Below are 18,163 nucleotides of genomic sequence, written 5' to 3'. Positions count from 1 at the left end.
ATCGGATGAAAAAAGTTTATCTCAAAGGAGTTTTATTTTGAATTTGACCCACACCTAACAGGCTCCAGGTCTGCTACTTGGGGAGTTGGTCAAACTTCTATCAGTGCGCTCAGAGAATCAGGAACAATGACATGTGGGCTCCTTTTGAGGAAAATGAAGACAAAATCTTGCATGCTCTGGTTTGGTCTCAGAGTCACTATGAAGACTGAAGGGTAGAAGTTTAGAAGAAAGGCAGGGGGCCCACAGGACTCCATGGTTTCTAAGTTCCTGATCCAGCAAGCCCCCTGGGACACAGGCCTAATGCAATCCTAATGCAAGTCTGCATTTATTAGAGTAATTATCTATTGCACAAATATATGGACTGAATATTGATTCTGAGATCACACACTGTAATCTAACATATCTACTGCGCCAAATGACACCATCAATTTTTCACACTGTTTTGAAGCCAGATTTGCTGCTTGGATTCTTTTTTTTTTTTTTTTAAGATTTTTATTTATTTATTCGACAGAGATAGAGACAGCCAGCGAGAGAGGGAACACAAGCAGGGGGAGTGGGAGAAGAAGAAGCAGGCTCATAGCAGAGGAGCCTGATGTGGGTCGATCCCATAACGCCGGGATCACGCCCTGAGCCGAAGGCAGACGCTTAACCGCTGTGCCACCCAGGCGCCCCGCTGCTTGGATTCTTAAAGGCATCTTGTATCATGGTAAATATTTGACACCTGTTCTGTGCCGATTCATCTCAGCCTATCGATAACCACGGTTGTGACTCGAGAGGCCCTAGTAGTTCTTACGATTGCAGGACGCCCCCAGCAAGAACCGTAAGGAAACTCTGGGAGGGGGAACAGAAACAAAAACAAAACTTTACTACTTACAGATACTATAAATTATGGCATAGCTGGGGCCACCCGCAAGGCCAAGGGTAGAGAGAAAAGAACGCGTGCGTGCGCACCTGCCGTTCTGCTTTTATTGGAGGCGAAAGTCTCGTGGGCTCACGCTTTACTGGTGAATTTTAAACATAAAAATCGGAATTTAAAGTGTGGGGAGGAGAGGGGCGCCTGGGTGGCTCAGTCGTTAAGCGTCTGCCTTCGGCTCAGGGCGTGATCCTGGCATCATGGGATCGAGCCCCACATCAGGCTCCTCCGCTATGAGCCTGCTTCTTCCTCTCCCACTCCCCCTGCTTGTGTTCCCTCTCTCGCTGGCTGTCTCTATCTCTGTCAAATAAATAAATAAAATCTTAAAAAAAAAAAATAAAGTGTGGGGAGGAGAAAAAAACCAAAAACTAGCTACCGGAAAGGTCAGATATGGAAATAACCAAGATGGGGGTGGAGGGCGGTGGCTGTCTCGTATACGGCTTGCAGTTACTTGACGTACACATCTTTGCAGTGGTTGCCTTTCTTAAAGCGAATGCCTCGGCAATCAAAACTTATTTGAGGCAATTGCATAACAAAAAGAAAAGCCCGTTACCACTTAGTTTATGCTACAACCCTAAATCAGATCAGTTAAATCATAATCTTCTGATAGAAAAAAATGTGCAACTCTGTGGTAACCAAAGACATACAAATTAAAACCACAAAGCTTTGCTTATCTTCTTTTCAAAGATGAGAAGGAATAATAATATCCATTAGGCAAGAAATTATCATAAACTGCTGGTAGGAGTATACTGTATTACCAGGGGCCTAGTTTGTAATAGGTATAAAAGGTTTAATGTGCATATTTTTTTTTACTTCTTAGTAATTCCACTTTTTGGAACCTATCCTGCAGAAATATTGGATTAATGTGCCGAACATGGTAAAAGAGTGTTCATTGTAGCACTGTTTACAGTGGTAAAAATATGCAAAACCTTTAATATCAGTTAACAGGGACTGGTTAAATAAATTATACTATAACCATGTCAGGAAATACATGCAAGTAATTTAAAAGTTGTACACGTATGTGAGAAAAAGCAAGTTATATAAAGTAAGACTAGTACTGTCCTTTAATATATATATATATATATATGCATCTTCTCGCTCCTCATGCTCCCTTCATGCGGAGGGGGCTTGGAATCACACTGCTTTTCTGTACCCCTTTGCCTCTTGGAATTGAGCTGCCTGTTGGGAATACTGGTTCTCTTCTGCTCCTCCATGCTGTCTTTCCTGCCTGATACTGGGATGGAAGCCATGACTAATGTGGGGTTCAGTTAGTCCCTAAATTTGGCGCTCACACTGATTTCCGTCCTCTAACTCATCTTTATCATTAATGAAAGCAGCACTTTTGCCTTCTTATGTCATTGATTTGTCTTAGCAATTTATTCATTACTCTGGACAAGGAAGAAGGCTGCTATTTATTGGGTCCTTCAAGCACCCAGTTATATACACATTGAAAGGTTCCTGGAAGTGTAGCTTCCAAACTCTCAGTGGTACCTCTCTGTAGATACTGAATTTGCTGCTTTCCAAATTCTAGGCTTCTGTGTATTTTATTTTTAAGATATATATGTCTATATATAGAGTGAAAGATACATATATATAATTTTGTGTTATTTTTACTTTCTCTTTAAGAGAAATCAATATTGATATATTGAATAATGAATAAAAGGAGAAATAACAATGATGTACTACTCTCTATATAAAATAAATATGGGGACGCCTGGGTGGCTCAGTCAGTTAAGTGTCTGCTTTCCGCTTAGGTCATGATCTCAGGATGATGGGATGGAGCCCCATGTCGCTCTCCTTGCTCAGTGGGGAGGCTGCTTCTCCCTTTGTCTGCCCCTTCCCCCAGCTCCTGCGCACATGCACGCGTGTGTGTGCTCTCTCTCTCAAATAAGTAAAATAGGGGCGCCTGGGTGGCTCAGGTGGTTAAGCGTCTGCCTTCAGCTGAGGTCATGATCCTGGAGTCCCAGGATGGATCCCCCCATAGGGCTCCCTATTGAGTGGGGAGTCTGCTTCTCCCTGTTCCCATCCCCCTGTATATCATGAAAGGGGTATTGTCATTCACTCCTGGGGCCTCTGGTCTTGCAGTGCCTGGTAATAGAAGAATGACTTTGCTTTGTCACTTACTAGCTGTGACCTTGAATGAGACATTTCCCTTACTCGGTTTTCTTACTTGTTGAATAAGTTTCCTGAGGCCTTAATTCCCTAAGATTCTATACACTGATGTTTAGTTTACACTTGAGGAATATCAGCAGTCAGCAAGCTTTTCGAGCTGTCTCTAAATATCTGATCTCCCCTTTTCTGCGAATTGTCTTTTCTATCTCCATCCCACTGGCCCATAGCTGATGGGACCCCAGTTGACCACCAGACTCTGGGCAATCCAATCAGTTTTTCTTTCCATGAAGAATTTAGAATGAGTCTTTAGAAAGAGAAGGTAGGTTTTTGTGGACCACCAGAACCAAGGATTAATACATTTAGAAGCTGTGGAAAAGAGGAGAGAAAAAATGGTCTGTAGAGATAGGGAAGAATGAAGCAGATGAAGAAAGATAACTAGAGAAGAGGAAATTTTAAAAAGTGGCTTTCTGGCCTCGAGGTTTCTTCTGGAGGCCCAGCGACATTCCCATTCAATGAGACAACCTCTGTCTTTGTAATAAATTGTCCTTTTTAGCTTAATCTAGGTTTCTTTAATTTGCGACCAAAGATCTGTTCTACAGTGCACATCTCTGCCAGCAGAACGGACCTGTCCCACAGCCCCTCTGCCCTCTCGTTCCACATCTGTGCAAAGAAAGTAGCTGAATGCTTCTACGTTTCTGATGGAAGCTCTGCCTATAGAAACCCATCTCCCTGCCCTACAAGCACCCCCAGGCTAGACCTAGCACTGCCTATTCCAGCTACCGCTCCCCAACATGTGCACCACACACCTATGTTCCCGGACTGGCTGCCAGACACCTGGCTGGGCTTGAAGCTAGCTGTGCCATTGCGAAAGGTGTGAAAGGAAGACGGAGGCCTCTAGACTCCTTGCTCTTGGAAAATTGGCCATAGGCCTGAGGAAGACAGAGGAAAGGGATCTGGAAAATTACTGCAGTGGAGAAGAAATGTGTATTTCATCTGGATAATGAATGCTGTTAGCTGTAGAGAATGGAATAAACCTAAGGACTTGGGAGTGTTAATTCTTTCTTGGAAGGCTGATTTGTATCAATAATTTAGTGAAGTAGATCTTTCAAAGCTGTGAGCCAGATTATTTTGTAACTGAGATTAACACATGAATGGCTACTATGATCCTTGGGTGTCTCAGAGTCATTATTGATTATTTTTCTTAAAATGAAATTCATTCCACAGGTATTAGGTTCATATGTCTACTTCTCAGCTGAAATGTAACAACCTTGAAGACAATTGGACTATTTTCTATGGGGTATTCAACCAGATGGTATTAATATATCAGAGAACTAAGCAAGTATTTGAATTGTCTTCTAGGCTCCCTCTTTCATATGTGCATCTCAGTCTGTGATTAGATGGAGAAAAGTCTTTAAGGGAAATGGAGCTCCCAAGAAATGATTTTGGGTAAGTAAATGAAAACAAATTTTTCTCACTTCTGTCTTTCTCTCTTGTGAATGTCTCTTCTGTTTTCATCATTCATCTATATAAAAAAAGCTGTAATTTACTGCTGAGTACCAAAACTGAGTATGTGTACAGATGGAGGACTGTGGTTGTTATGGAGGCAGTCACATAAAGTTCATAAAGGCCTTATAAAATTCCTCTTTGGGATATACCTAGACCAAATTTTATAAAGCTCAGGTACTGAATTTATCATTGCATACAAGTGTCATTTGTTGTTTCTAGTAGCAAAAATCTGGATTAGCCTAAATGTCCATTAATAAAGGAACAGGCGAATGCATTATGACATTGTGATCTGTCCATTATATGAAATTTACATAGGAATTAAAAGGAGTGATTTAGAGTTAAACTGGAGAAGTCTCCGTGTTATTCCAAGTGAGAAAAAAAAGCTTTAGGGTAATGAGCATGATATCATCTTTTTTTTTTAATTTGAAAAAGAAAACAATTACACTTATGAATATGTGATACGTATCACAGAAGTTTAATTTTCTACCTTTTACCTAACTGGTTATGAAACAGTTGTAATCGACCCCTCTTAGCCATAACTTCAAAGGGAGAAGAGCACCAGGCTCATTGACTAGTCTCCTCCTTAATTGTGTGTGTGTGTGGGGGGGTGCATGTGTGTGCACATACAGGAAAATGTGTAAAAACACACCTGAATATGTTGACATTGGATACCTGTGTGGGAGAGAACTGTAAGATTCTTTGATTTATAAAGAACATGTACTTTTATAATAAAAATTCAGTGTCACAAAAAATTAAATCAAGTTAGGCTAGTGAAAGCCATGCTTAAAAATGGGAGCTGTTTAATTAAGTCTCCTGTATGTTTATGCCTCAGTTGTCAATTTCTTTAGCTCTGCTCGAAAACCAGCTGCTGGCTGAGTGGTTGAATTGCTCGTGTTCTTTGTGGATTGATGATTCCCCAGTCACAGGATAATTGCATAACCTAATAAATTGCTGGGCTTTATGTTTTTCCCTGCCTAATCTCCCTCATTTCTTTGTGCAGACTAGACTCCATGTTATGGAAATAAATCCAGCAGTCAGTCTCTGTCTCACAGGAACTTAAGCTCAGAGATAAACTCATAGACTTTTTTTTTTTTGAAGCGAAAGACTTTTAAGATTTCATGTTGCAGCAGGCATTTCCCCATGAATTGATCCCGTGAGAAAATGGGAACCAACGAACTTTTTACCCAACTGGTTCTGACAGTGAGGTTGTGATATACCTCTTGTAGGCCCAGCTTCAAGGGGAGAGGAGCACACTGCTCATTTACTAAAGCCCCTGCTTCATTACAGCGGAAGGGTCTCCGTGTGTGTACGTATGTCCGCATAAAATCGGAAGGGGCATCTCAGGTTGCAATTCTATGTCCTGCTAGCCAACAGGACTGCAAGCTAATTCTGGGAGAAATTATGGGATCTGCTTCTTCTGTAAGGAGGAAACACATACAAAAGTGATGAAAGGGTCAAGGAATGGCCAGCTTGCCATTTCTTAGGGAAGCTCTCGGAGCTTTCAAATCCTAAGGAAGCTTATCTGTGGTTTTTTGTGTGTTTGATTTAGCATGCCTCTTGTTGTTTGGGAGGTTTTAAAATCTAGATTTAACATCAGAATTGTTTTAGCGTTTGGTCAGCTACATTTGTGCTTCAGGATTGGGTTCTGAATTTATAAAACGTAAAGTACACTAATAGGACATCTTGGGACTTGGAATCTAACTTCAGCCTAAAAGCCAACAGTAAAGGCTCTGACGCTCATTGAGGAGGAAACTCAACCTTTAAAATCAGGTGAATTGTAATTCTTCAAAAGAATGAATCCTGCCCTCTCTCTAAGACCCGTATCAAGCAGCCTGGTGCTTAAGAGAGAGAAACTCAGTTTGTTCCTGATTAGCTGTAGGACACTAGGCAAGGTTGTAGATCTTCGGTGTTTTGCCCATCTGCCAAAAGAAGTTGTTGGAGGTGACTCCAATTTCTCAAGCTGTTGCACTTAGGCTCACGTGGAATTTACTCACTGGTACTCGCAAAGTGACTTCTAAGCCTTTTGGTCTCTGGCTTTCAGATCACTACTGATCATTGATGTGGAATGGCTGTAAGCAGACTGGTCACTTGACCACTTAGATCCCTGATTATTATTCATGATAGAAGTAGGTAAAGTGTTATGCAAATGACTTCACTGCTTTTCCTTCAGAGGCGAGCAAAAATGTGAAGGAGTAAAAATATTTTTATTGCAAAGTTTAAGTTGGTTTGTAATCCATCACTCACATTTTCATCAGTAGGAAAAGTGTCCTGAGTGTAATAGCTAAATTTCTGAAAAAGGATAAAGAGATGGGGTGCCTAGTGGCACAGTCGGTTGAGCGTCTGACTTTTGATTTATGCTCAGGTCATGATCTCTGGGTCGTGAGATCTAGTCTCACGTTGGGCTTGCTCTGGGCGTAGAGCCTGCTTAAGATTCTCTCTCATTCTCTCTGCCCCTTCCCCCCCACCCCACTTCACCCCACACCCCACCCCTTGTGCACACATGTGCTCTCTCTAAAATAAATACATTAATCTTAAAAAAAAAAAAGAAGGGTGACGAGATGGAAGGAAAGGATTATTAAGAATAATAACTCTTTATTGAGCACTGTGGTGTGCCAGACATTGTGCTAAAACCTTTTTGAGATTCTCTTGCTCTATCTGCCCCACGAATCTATAAGGTCTGTAGTATAATTATACCCATTTGATAGATGATGAAACTGAGGCTAAACTACTGAGAGACACAATGGTTTGCCCAAGGGTCCCCAGCTAGTGAATGACAGAGCAATACTGGTTTCTTTCTTTCTTTCTTTGCCAGGTTTTTTTTTTCAAGTTTTTATTTAAATTCCAGTTATTTAACATAAGAGTGTAATATTAGTTTCTCTTTCTTTCTGTAAGCAGAGTCACCATACATCCCTGTTTGCCCCAGATAGTCCCAGTGTACATCTCATATCCTGATTATTATTTCCATCTCAAAAACGTATTCAACAACAAATTGCACGGTCACTCTAGCTCAAGGGTTTTCCACCTTGGTACTATTGACATTTGGGGCTGGAAAACTCTTTGTCGTGGGCGGCTGGTTGTCTCATGTATTATAGGGTGTATAGAAGCATCCTTGGTCCCTACCCATTAGATGTCAGTAGCACTCCCATCCAAGTAACAAAACCCAAAACACGTCTCCAGATGTTGATGTCCCCTGAGGAGTAAAACTGTTCCCAGTTGAGGGGAGCCTGGGTGGCACAGCGGTTAAGCGTCTGCCTTCGGCTCAGGGCGTGATCCCGGCGTTATGGGATCGAGCCCCACATCAGGCTCCTCCGCTGTGAGCCTGCTTCTTCCTCTCCCACTCCCCCTGCTTGTGTTCCCTCTCTCGCTGGCTGTCTCTATCTCTGTCGAATAAATAAATAAAATCTTTAAAAAAAAAAAAAAACTGTTCCCAGTTGAGAGCAACTGCTCATAAAATTTAACCACAGAAGGAAAATAGAATCTGTTTATTATGGAACATAGGCTGTGAACTGAACCTACCTCGTACAGTGGCTAGCATATGCCCTGTACTCAATAAAAGTTTATTTCCTGGGGGCATTATTTGACTGCCCAATTGTAGAGAGGAGCAAAGGCTAAGCAAGTAATGAATTAAGATGACCGAAGGGCTCTAGTGATAAAAATCGGTTTGTTGCAATTCTTACTAGAGAAGACCGAAGCCATGTACTGGGATGTGACCCAGAGGCCTCCTGGCTGCCCATTCTGGTCACACTGTGTAGTCTGAGTCTTGATTCCACTGGGTGTTTGGCCTTAGTGCTGAACACAAAAGCCCGGGAGGTAGCCAGAGAGGGATACAATTTAAGCTTCATACTGCAAACTTCTTCAGTGATAACAGCTAATGATAATCAGCATTCTGTTTTTCTCCTACTCTTATACTTAGAAATGACCACCATTTCTTTCATACCACCATTTTCCATTTATTAGCAATAACAGAATACCAATAGCACCAATTAAAAATGAATCCACATGACGTGTTTTATCCTTACAGCTGTAATAACTAGTAACTAACATGGACTGGAAAGCACTTTGCAAATGTAAAAAGTGCTGTACAGACACATTATAATTATCATCATTAATAAATTAGCCCGATTCTCCTAGTATTCAAAAGGCACGTAAGGTCAGATACATGGGTTCAATGGGGCAAAATGATCACAACCTACAATGTAGCAATGGTTCACATGTGTTGGCAACAAGTTTTACCCCATGCAATCCTGCAGAGCTGAAGTTACACACCCTTCAAAATATGGGAGAATGAAGCTAAAAGTAGACAAAACAGGCTCTTTTTTTTTTTGAGATTTAATGTTTTTGTTTTAATAACAGACTCCTACCTCTTTTATGATAACTTTGAAAAGATAATTAAACTTCTAAATTGTACATTTTAACAAAATTAAAATTTCTTATCTGAGGTGACAGTAAATTTGATTCTTCTCTATGAGCTGATATTCCAGATGTCATTAGAATTTCAAAGCCTTCTGCGACTTCAGCGAGGTCAGATTGGTAAATTTTGTGCTTGCATCCCCTCAGGGAATAAGTACGGTATTCATTCCAGAATTGTTACTAGAAAACAACAGCTTTGTCCATTCCCTTGCCAGCAGGAGTCTTGGCAAGAGACAGCTCTTGGCTGACCATAAATAAAATTCCTTGAATCACCAGTGTCTTGATTTAAGAAAGAAATTTTACTGTGTCTTTCATACACAAAAGCTGATTAAACAATGGTTAAAAAAACACCACTTCACTTTTTCACAGGTGTACAAAAGGAAATATAATGGAATTACATTCAACAATAAAGCTTAAAGTTCACTCTAGGTAATAGTTGCATTAACATTCACATACACAAGCACAGAGTAAGTATATTTCAGGAGTCTTATAATAGCATACAGCATACATATGGGAGATTGGTTTCAGGTAACATCATAGGTGTTAGCAAGATTAGCAATTCAGAGTGTTCTAAAAAAGGCAAACTAAACCAAAGAGAAGGTGTGGGCTCGCACACCGAGACAAATCACAGAATTCGAGGATTGAAAAGTCGGCTCACTGTGTGTATGAGAAAACAATGATTTTTCTTCAGTTTCGGGGTCTTGATATAGTTGTCTAGAGAAGGTTGTGTATTCAAAGTGCACATAATTGTTTCTTAGAAAAGAGAGAAAAAGAGAAAGATCCTTTTACTTAGTAATTAATACATGCAGGAGGCAGCCCCAGAGTGACCTGAAAAAGTAAAGCTGTGATTGGCAGGTGGCCAGTATAATACAGATGTTTCAGGCAATTCTCTTAAAGCACTTCTGTAGCAGCAATGGTCATTTAAATGGCTGTAGACTGGATTCTCTTTTGAGGAGAGTTGAGGGGAACTGTATTCATCATATTTCTCTTTAAAGATTTATAGTTATAGATTTTTCTCTTTTTTAAATAAATCTATCAAACAACAAACAGCATAAAGTGAGGTGTTGGGGTTTTCTTTTGCGTTTGCTTTTGCATATGTGTTGGAAAAGGCTCGGGCCTTTTCATAAACATTGTGTGCAAAAGAATTTGTAATAAAGTGAGCACAAGGACATCCCACAGCAAACATATCAGATCTGCTTCTGTCGCCCTGGTCGGCCCCGTTCAACACTGAGCTGTTGGCTTGTCGGTGTAATGCGGGTTTTAGGGATCAAGACACCACAGCCGACAGACTCGAGGCCTCCTAGGGCCTCGTCATTTGGGGTAGTTTTGTCTGCGGGAGGTTGGCCACCGCCTCTTGAGTTGTAAGATTTAGAAAGTCTGGTCCCTTTTAGTTTCGCGTTCCCTCTGGATTGGCAGCTCCTGCTGTTCTTTGCCTTTCTTCCCACCAGCCCTCCTTGTGCCAACTAGTCTCATCTGGCCCCTCCCAGCCGGTGTCTGGCGCTCACGTACCGCCGGTGACCACACAAACCCAGTGGCCACTGATACCCAAGCTGCTCAATCTCAAAACCTTTGAGCCTGCCCTGCAAGTGTCATCAAGACAGCATCCCCGGAGCACAGGGCAGAGAGTCCAACCTCTCACTGGCGGGACTGGGAAGCCTCTCCTTTGCGGCGGAGGAGAAAGGAAACTTGGGTCTGCTTTTTAGGTTCTGAAAACAAGCCAGAGTGGAGAGAAAGAGTTAACACCAGACTTAGTAAAGCTTTTAAGACAAAACCTGTTCAATGTGATCTACACAGACACAGGGAACTTTCTGCAGATTTCTGAGGTCTATAGGAGAGGGCTCATGGAGATAGGAGAAAGGAGTGGGGAGTTGCTACATGGGAGAGATTTGCCATTATTACAAAAACTGGCTAAGTGGCTTGTTTCCATGAGGTGACCTCACTGGTCACTGTTGTCAGTCGTGCTGTTCCCTTTCTCTTTTTTTTCCTGGGTCTTGTTACCCTTCTTCTTTTTCTTCTTTTTCTTGGTCTCCTCCTTTTTGCCGAAGGTTATGAAGTCACTTTTGTCAATTTGGCTGTTAGTAGGCTCCTGCCGGATGGAGATGATAGCAGGAGATCCTGGGATAATGAATTTGTCTGGCAACTCACCGGGACCAGATTGTTTGGGGTTGCCTGGTCCGTATTTAAAGGTCCAGCTGTTGCTGTTGACACCAGCACCGACTGGAGGGGACACCTCTCCTGCCTCCGGTTCTGAAAGACAGAACATCACAAGTCAGTAAGAGTCAACACAGGCCTTCCAGGCCACACAAGTGGGTGGGAGATAGGGGAAGCTGGTCTCCCGAGAAATTGGGTTCTTTCTTTGAGCCTGAGCGCAAGGTCAGTGTTTGGAAACAATCAGGAGGGCAGGTTTTCTCACCAGAGGGCCTGGAAATCTAATTTTCTAGTGACATATTTTTGGTTCCTTGTGAAGAATTTCCTAAAGAATATGGTTGTGATTATTTTGCCTGAGAATAAGATGGAAAATGTACTGGATTAAAGCAGAATAGGCAATAAAGGAAGTAGGAATCAATTTAACCAAGGAGGTAAAAGACCTGTACTATAAACTTGAAGATATTTATGGAAGAAATTGAAGAAATGACATAAATAAATGGGAAGATATTCTGCGCTCATGGACTGGAAGAATTAATATGGTTATAGAGGCAATGCAATCCTTATCAAAATTCCAACGGCATTTTTCATGGAAATAGAACATCTTAAAATTTGTATAGAACCACAAAGGACCCTAAATAGCCAAAGCAATCATGAGAAAAAAGAACAAAGCTGTAGGCACCTGCTTCCTGATTTCAAGCTATGTTACAAAGCTAAAGTCATCAAACAGTATAGTATTGGCATAAAAGCAGATCAATGAAACAGAATAGAGAACCCAGAAGTAAACCCACGCATATATGGTCAGATAATTTACGACAAAGTAGGCGAGAATATACAGTGGGGAGAGGACAGTTTCTTCCGTAAATGGTGTTGGGAAAACTGGGACAGCTACATGCAAAAGAATGAAATTGGACCCCTGTCTTACACCATACACACAAATAAACTCAAAACGGATTAAAGACTCCAACGTAAGACCTGAAAGCATAAAATTCCTGAAAGAACACATAGGCAATAAGCTCCATGACATCGGTCTTTTTGAATCTGACACTAAAAGCAAAAGCAAAAAAAAAAAGCAAGAAGAAGCTATACTCTGTCTAAAAAGCTGCTGCCCAGCAAACTGAATCGTCAACAAGATGAAAAGGCAAAGCTACTGCATGGGGGAAAGTATCTGTAAATCATGTATCTGGTAAGTGGTTAATATCCAAAATGTATAAAGAACTCTTACAACTGAACAGCAAAAATACAATCCGATTAAAAAATAGGCAGAAGATTTGAATAGACTTTTTTCCAAAGAAGACATACACATGGCCAACAGGTACATGGAAGGTACCTGACATCACTAATCATCAGGAAAATGCACATCAAAACCACAGTGAGATATCGTTTCCCACTTGTCAGAATGGCAATCATCAAAAAGACAAGAAATGACAAGTATTGGTGAGGACACAGAGAAAGGGAAACCTTGTGTATTGTCAGTGGGAATGCAAACGGGTGCAGCCACTCTGGAAAACAGTATGGAGGTTCTTCAAAAAATTAAAAATAGAACTACCATAAATCCAGTAACTGTACTTCTGGGTATTGATCCAAAGAAAATGAAAACATAAACTTGGGGCACCTGGGTGGTACAGCCAGTTGAGCCTCTGGCTCCTGGTTTTGGCTTAGGTCATGATCTCAGGGTGGTTGAGATTGAGCCGCATGTTGGGTTCTGTGATCAGCGCGGATTCTGCTTAAGACTCTCTCTCTCCCTCAGCCCCTCCCCCAGCTCTCTTTCTCAAATAAATCATAAAAAAATAAAAGAAAATGACCACTAGCTTGAAAAGACCGGTGCATCCCTACGTTCACGGCAGTGTTATTTACATAGCCAAGATATGGAAACAACCTAGGTGTCCATAGACGGATGAATGAATAAAGAAAATGTGATATATATTATAAAAACGAGTAAAGAAAATATCATTTAAAATGGGGTCAGGAGGGGCACCTGACTGGCTCAGTCCCTGGAGCATGAGACTCTCCATCTCCGGGTGGTGAGTTCAAGCCCCAGGTTGCAGGTGGAGCTTACTTAAAAAAAAAAAAAAAAAAGATGGAGTCAGGAAGCCCTAAGGGGGGGAACTCTCTCACACATACCACTCCTAGCAGCCTGCACTACAACAGGAAGAAGGAAGGTAATTCTTACCTTGACAAAGAGAGATACTTTGCACATAGGAATTTTATCTCCTGCTTTTAAGGAAAAAAAAGACAAACTCTCCCTGCCCCAGCAACAACATACTAACCACCACCTTAAGTCAAAGAGAAACCACCACAGTCTCAGACTCCTGTTCTTTTCCAAAGAACTTTTTTTAGGGGCAGAGGGAAAGGGAGAGAGAGGATCTCAAGCAGATTCCCTACAGAGCATGGAACTGGACGCTGAGCTCGATCCCACGACCCTGAGATCATAACCTGAGCAGAAATCAAGAGTCGGACACTTAACCAACTGAGCCACCCAGGCGCCCCCCCCAAAGAACTTTTGTTCAAAACAACCCTCCCCAATTTCCTCCTAAAACCTAGTAAGAAGTGACCTTTCCTTTGTCTTTTTGGATTTTCTGCGGTTTACCATTACGTGCTTGTCCCAAATTGCAATTCCTCTATTCCCTAATAAACTCATTTTGCTGGTAAAATAACTGGCTATCTTATTTTTAGGTTTGACAATATATATAATGGAATACTATTCAGCCATTAAAAAGAATGAAATCGTGCCATGTGCAACAACATGGATGAACTCTCAGGGCATTATTCTAAGCAAAATAAGTCAGAAAGAAAAAGACAAATACTATATGATCTCACTTATATGTGGAATCCAAAAAACAACAACAGTAACAAAACCAAAACCAAAAGCTAAGCTCATAGATACAGAGGACAGACTGGTGGAGGCCAGAAGCAGGAAGGGAACAGGTGTGGACGAAAAGGGTAAAGGAGGTCAAAAAGAACAGACTTCCAGTTATAAATAAATAAGTCGTGGGGAAATAACATAAAGTATGGTGATGATAATTAATACTACGATACTGCATATTTGAAAACTGCTAAGAGAATAGATCTTCAAGTTCTCATCACACACAAAAAATTCGTTTGTAACTGTGGAGTGACAGATGTCAACTCGACTTAATGTGATGATCATTTTACAATGTATACAAATATCAAATCATTATACTGTATTCCTGAAACTAATATAATGTTATGTGTCTATACCTCAGTAAAAAGAAAAAAAATATTGTTGAAGAGAATCTCTTTCAAAAAAAGGAAAAAACCAAAAGACCTGAGGTTCTAAGAACTATTCTAAACAGGGCATTCCCTGGAGCGATAGTGATGTTAACTTTTTTTTAGCCTTTCTGCAATGAAAGATGCCCTGGGTATTTTTTCTTGTAATCACCCCTGAAATACCTGAATCTCATTTGATGTCAGGTACCACACCACTGTTTCTCAAGCCACTTCTAAGGGCCTCAGGGGTCTCAAGTTTGCTGTCATCATTTTTTAAATGGAGGTTTTAATAACACTGGTAACAGAAGAGGGAGCTGAATAAGTCGATTCTGTACTACCTGGACGACGCCCCCAATCTAAGAACTGCCAAGAGATTGCAGAACCCTTGTCTGCAATTACACTCAAAATGTTTTTAAGGGTCTTCAAGTAATGGGGAGAAAACCTAAACTAGAGGTACATGATGCAGTTTCAGAGGTGAAAAGAAGAAAAATATGCTAATTCGTAGCGTGTGATTAGCGAAAATTTTGACTACACATGTATTTTGACACCTGCACTGTCCAAAACAAAAGATAAATTAGTTGAATCAATTATTTGATCCTAATTCTCTCACTGTAACCTTGAGGGGTGGTTGGATGAGGCAGAGAAGTGATGGAAAGATGTGTGGGTGTAGCGGATATTGCCCGGCACAGGAGGAGAGGGTCCTGTTGCAAATATGGGTCTATCTGGGTAAAGCGCTGGGAGCCAACCTTACCTTCCAAACCTGGTCTCCTCCCTCAGCGTGCTCAGAGTCAAGTTGGGACAGGCACTCAAGCGATTATAAGGCAATTGGATAAATGCAATGACCAAGTTACATGTGAAATGTTTTGGGGATTCCAGAGAAGAAAAGGATTAATTATACCTGAGAAAGTCAAAGGAGATTCCAGAGGAGAGATGAAATTTGGAGTGAGACTGGGGAAAATATTATGCATCCACAGGGGTTTTCGATGCAAGACTTTCCCAAGAGTCCAGCTGGAAGACACAATGACTTCTAGAAGAGTAGAGGTGAGAGCTAGAGAAGAAGAGTAATGATCTGTCTGGGCAAAGTAATCCCAGTGGCCATGACATTGAAACCCTTTGACATCACAGTAGCGTTCTTGTATCTGACACTGCTCCTTCGGTGGAATCGTGAAAAGTTCTGCCAGAGAAACCGTTTGTGTTTGATTGCAGTTTGGGATTCTGTACATCTGCTGTTTCCATCTCCTGACTTATCACTTCCCTGCCTCTTCTAATCCGGTATCTGTAAGCACTACTTTTGTAACATTGCTTGTGTCAAGCCCACTAATCACGTTATTGCCAAAGTCTGGGGTCACAGTTTAGTCTGCACTGTCATGAACCCCTCAGTGGCATTTGTCAATCCCTTCTGGAGACAATGGTTTTTATGAGTTCCCTGTCCTGACCTTTCTCTTTTGGGTCTAGACCTTCTTCTCCTCTTTCTCTTCACTCCTTCGGGATCTCAGCCATGTCCATGGGTATCCACACCGTCCAAATATGCTGTTGAGACACAGATTTCCATGGAGAGCCCCTCTCCCTCTGTGCTCCAGTCTCTGGTCTCCAAATGCCTATCCCGTATCTCCTCTGCAAAGCCTCACAGGGCATCTCGAGCTGAAGGAACTCCTGATTCTTCTCATCTCGTCCTTTCTACATCTTTCCAGTCTCAATAAACAGCACTCCACTCACCTTAATGCTCAAGCCGGAAACTTCAGGGGCATTCTCCATTTATCATCCATCAATACCTGTCGTTCCTGCCTCCTAAATATACCTTGACTTGTCCTCTTCTCCCCATTTGGACTGTCACTACCTTTTTTTTCAGGGCACCATTATCATGAATGTGAATCACAGCAATATCCTCTTCCTCGTTCAGCCTTGTCTGTAGCCCTCCACCCAGGAGCCAGAGTTCTCTTCATTCCTTAAGTCTTCCTCCCCTTTCTAAAAACTGATATATAGCATACATACAATAAAATCCTTCAAAAATAGAAACCAGATTACATCACTCCCCTGCTTAAAATTATTCAGACACATTTTTCTGCCTTAACAACAAAAAAAAAAGTCAAACTCCTTAACATGGTATATAAAGGCCTGTAATGATTTGATATTTTTTGTTCTCCAATCTCATCTACAAGTCTCCCTCTTACCACACAGGCCTTCTTTCAGTTCCTCAAACACCCCCTTGGGATTGTTTTTACCTCAAGTTCTGTACACACATAGTTTCCTTTTGTCTAGAATGATCTCCCCTCCATTCTTAGCGTGACTCCTCATTCTTCAAGTCTGTGCTTAAATGTAACCCCATGGCAGAGGCATTTTATGACCCTGCTAGCCAAGCAGCAACCGCTTCACCTCCACCTGTCAGTGTAACATCCCAGAGGCAGAAAACATATCTGTTTTATGTACCACCACACAGCCAACATCTAGCACAAGTCCTGGCCCATTGCAGGCGTTTAATAAGCACTTGCTAAGTGGATGAACAAAAAGGTGGTAGAAGGGGCAGCCACTCTAGCAGATCCAGCAGCTCTCTGCTTACTGCACTGCTGCTGTCCCTAAACACAGTGAAGTCATGCACTGAAAGTGCTACGCCTGATTGCCAGCTCGATGTGAGAGCCCAATAAAGTGACTCACATATGGGCAACTATATATGGCACAGCTCTTGGGGCTAGGAAGGCAGGCTAAGAAAATTGCCAATTTAGTCCAAGTACCAGCAAGCAGTAAGGAAAGGAAGCTAGAACCTTTCTTTTCTCCCTCAAACCCCCTTCCCTACACCATGCTTCCCCTGATGGGGCATCTTCTATAGCTCTTTGGACATAGGGCCATAGATGCTTTTTCTCAAGACGAAGACTAATAACCCCTCTAAGGTAAATCTGCACTTGGGCTCAGCCAGAACCTACCTGTTTACCTTTAAAATGCAGGCCCTGTCCCTGAGAGACAGAAACAAAAGCAAGTCTGGTATTTAAATGCCTGGGATTTGGCATCTGGGAGAACTGGGTTTCGGTACCACTCCACAGTCCTTGAGGTGCTGTCACATAGCCCAGGATGGAAATTCTTTCCAGCCCCAGCCAGGACTCTGCATGAGGCCTCAGGATTGTCATCTGGAGATGCGGAGCTCAGAGATATCTTTATCTTGCAGAATTAAAGGACATCAACGGCTCTGCCTGTTGGCCAAGGGCGTCCCTCACAGCAGGACTGCTAAAGGCTAATGGGATGCTTTTACATGTCGTTGAGCTTCTCTGGCCTTTGCTGGAGTCTTGGTTGGTCTGACTCAGCCTTAAACTCCAAGAAGCAACCACAGTGATCAATTCCGGTGCATCTGCCTCTCATCCAGTGACTGCAGAGCAGAACAAAATCTGGTTTCTCGAGTCTCTCACAGACCATTGTGACTAACCTGTTCTGGTTGATGTGTAAGCAAACATCTCCGGGGGCTCATTCAGGTGAAATAATAGCTTCAGGATCTGACAAACAACATTTACTGACCTCCTCATCTTAAGTATTAAAGACCTTTGGCCGGCTTTGCCTATAAAATGCTGGGATTTGGGGGGCTGAATCAAGGAGAGACTCCCCTTTAAAGAAGATGAGAAAGGAAGAGATACCAGGGCCAGTAACAGCAAGTAGTCAGTTAAGAGAATATTTCCTCGTTTGGTGCTGCTTCCCTTCCCCCTCCTGTGACTTCCCACAAGTCCCTCTCCTCGGGTCCCAGGGGATCTAGCTCACCGGCCAGGACAAGACTGACAGGCAGTTAAGACTCTGTTATTAAAATTATGACGGAAAAGGGAGAGGTCACGACCAGCACCATTGAAATTGCAAGGATTATTAGAAACC

General features: G+C 42.0%; 1 protein-coding gene across 1 annotated transcript in view; it reads right to left on the bottom strand.

Annotated features, from left to right (window-relative positions):
* Window positions 1-8,447: 8,447 nt before the first annotated feature.
* The window catches only part of LOC117794992 (protocadherin alpha-13-like), a 106,877-nt gene continuing 97,161 nt past the window's right edge, over window positions 8,448-18,163 (bottom strand). The window contains 1 exon segment of the mRNA XM_019795580.2: window positions 8,448-11,188. Within this exon segment, the coding sequence (XP_019651139.2) occupies window positions 10,878-11,188 (311 nt within the window). The 3' untranslated portion in view covers window positions 8,448-10,877.

Source organism: Ailuropoda melanoleuca, chromosome 3 (genome assembly GCF_002007445.2).
Source record: "Ailuropoda melanoleuca isolate Jingjing chromosome 3, ASM200744v2, whole genome shotgun sequence".
Classification (NCBI taxonomy): domain Eukaryota; kingdom Metazoa; phylum Chordata; class Mammalia; order Carnivora; family Ursidae; genus Ailuropoda; species Ailuropoda melanoleuca.
Note: the sequence above shows the minus strand (reverse complement) of the source record. Positions and strands in the feature narration are given on the sequence as shown.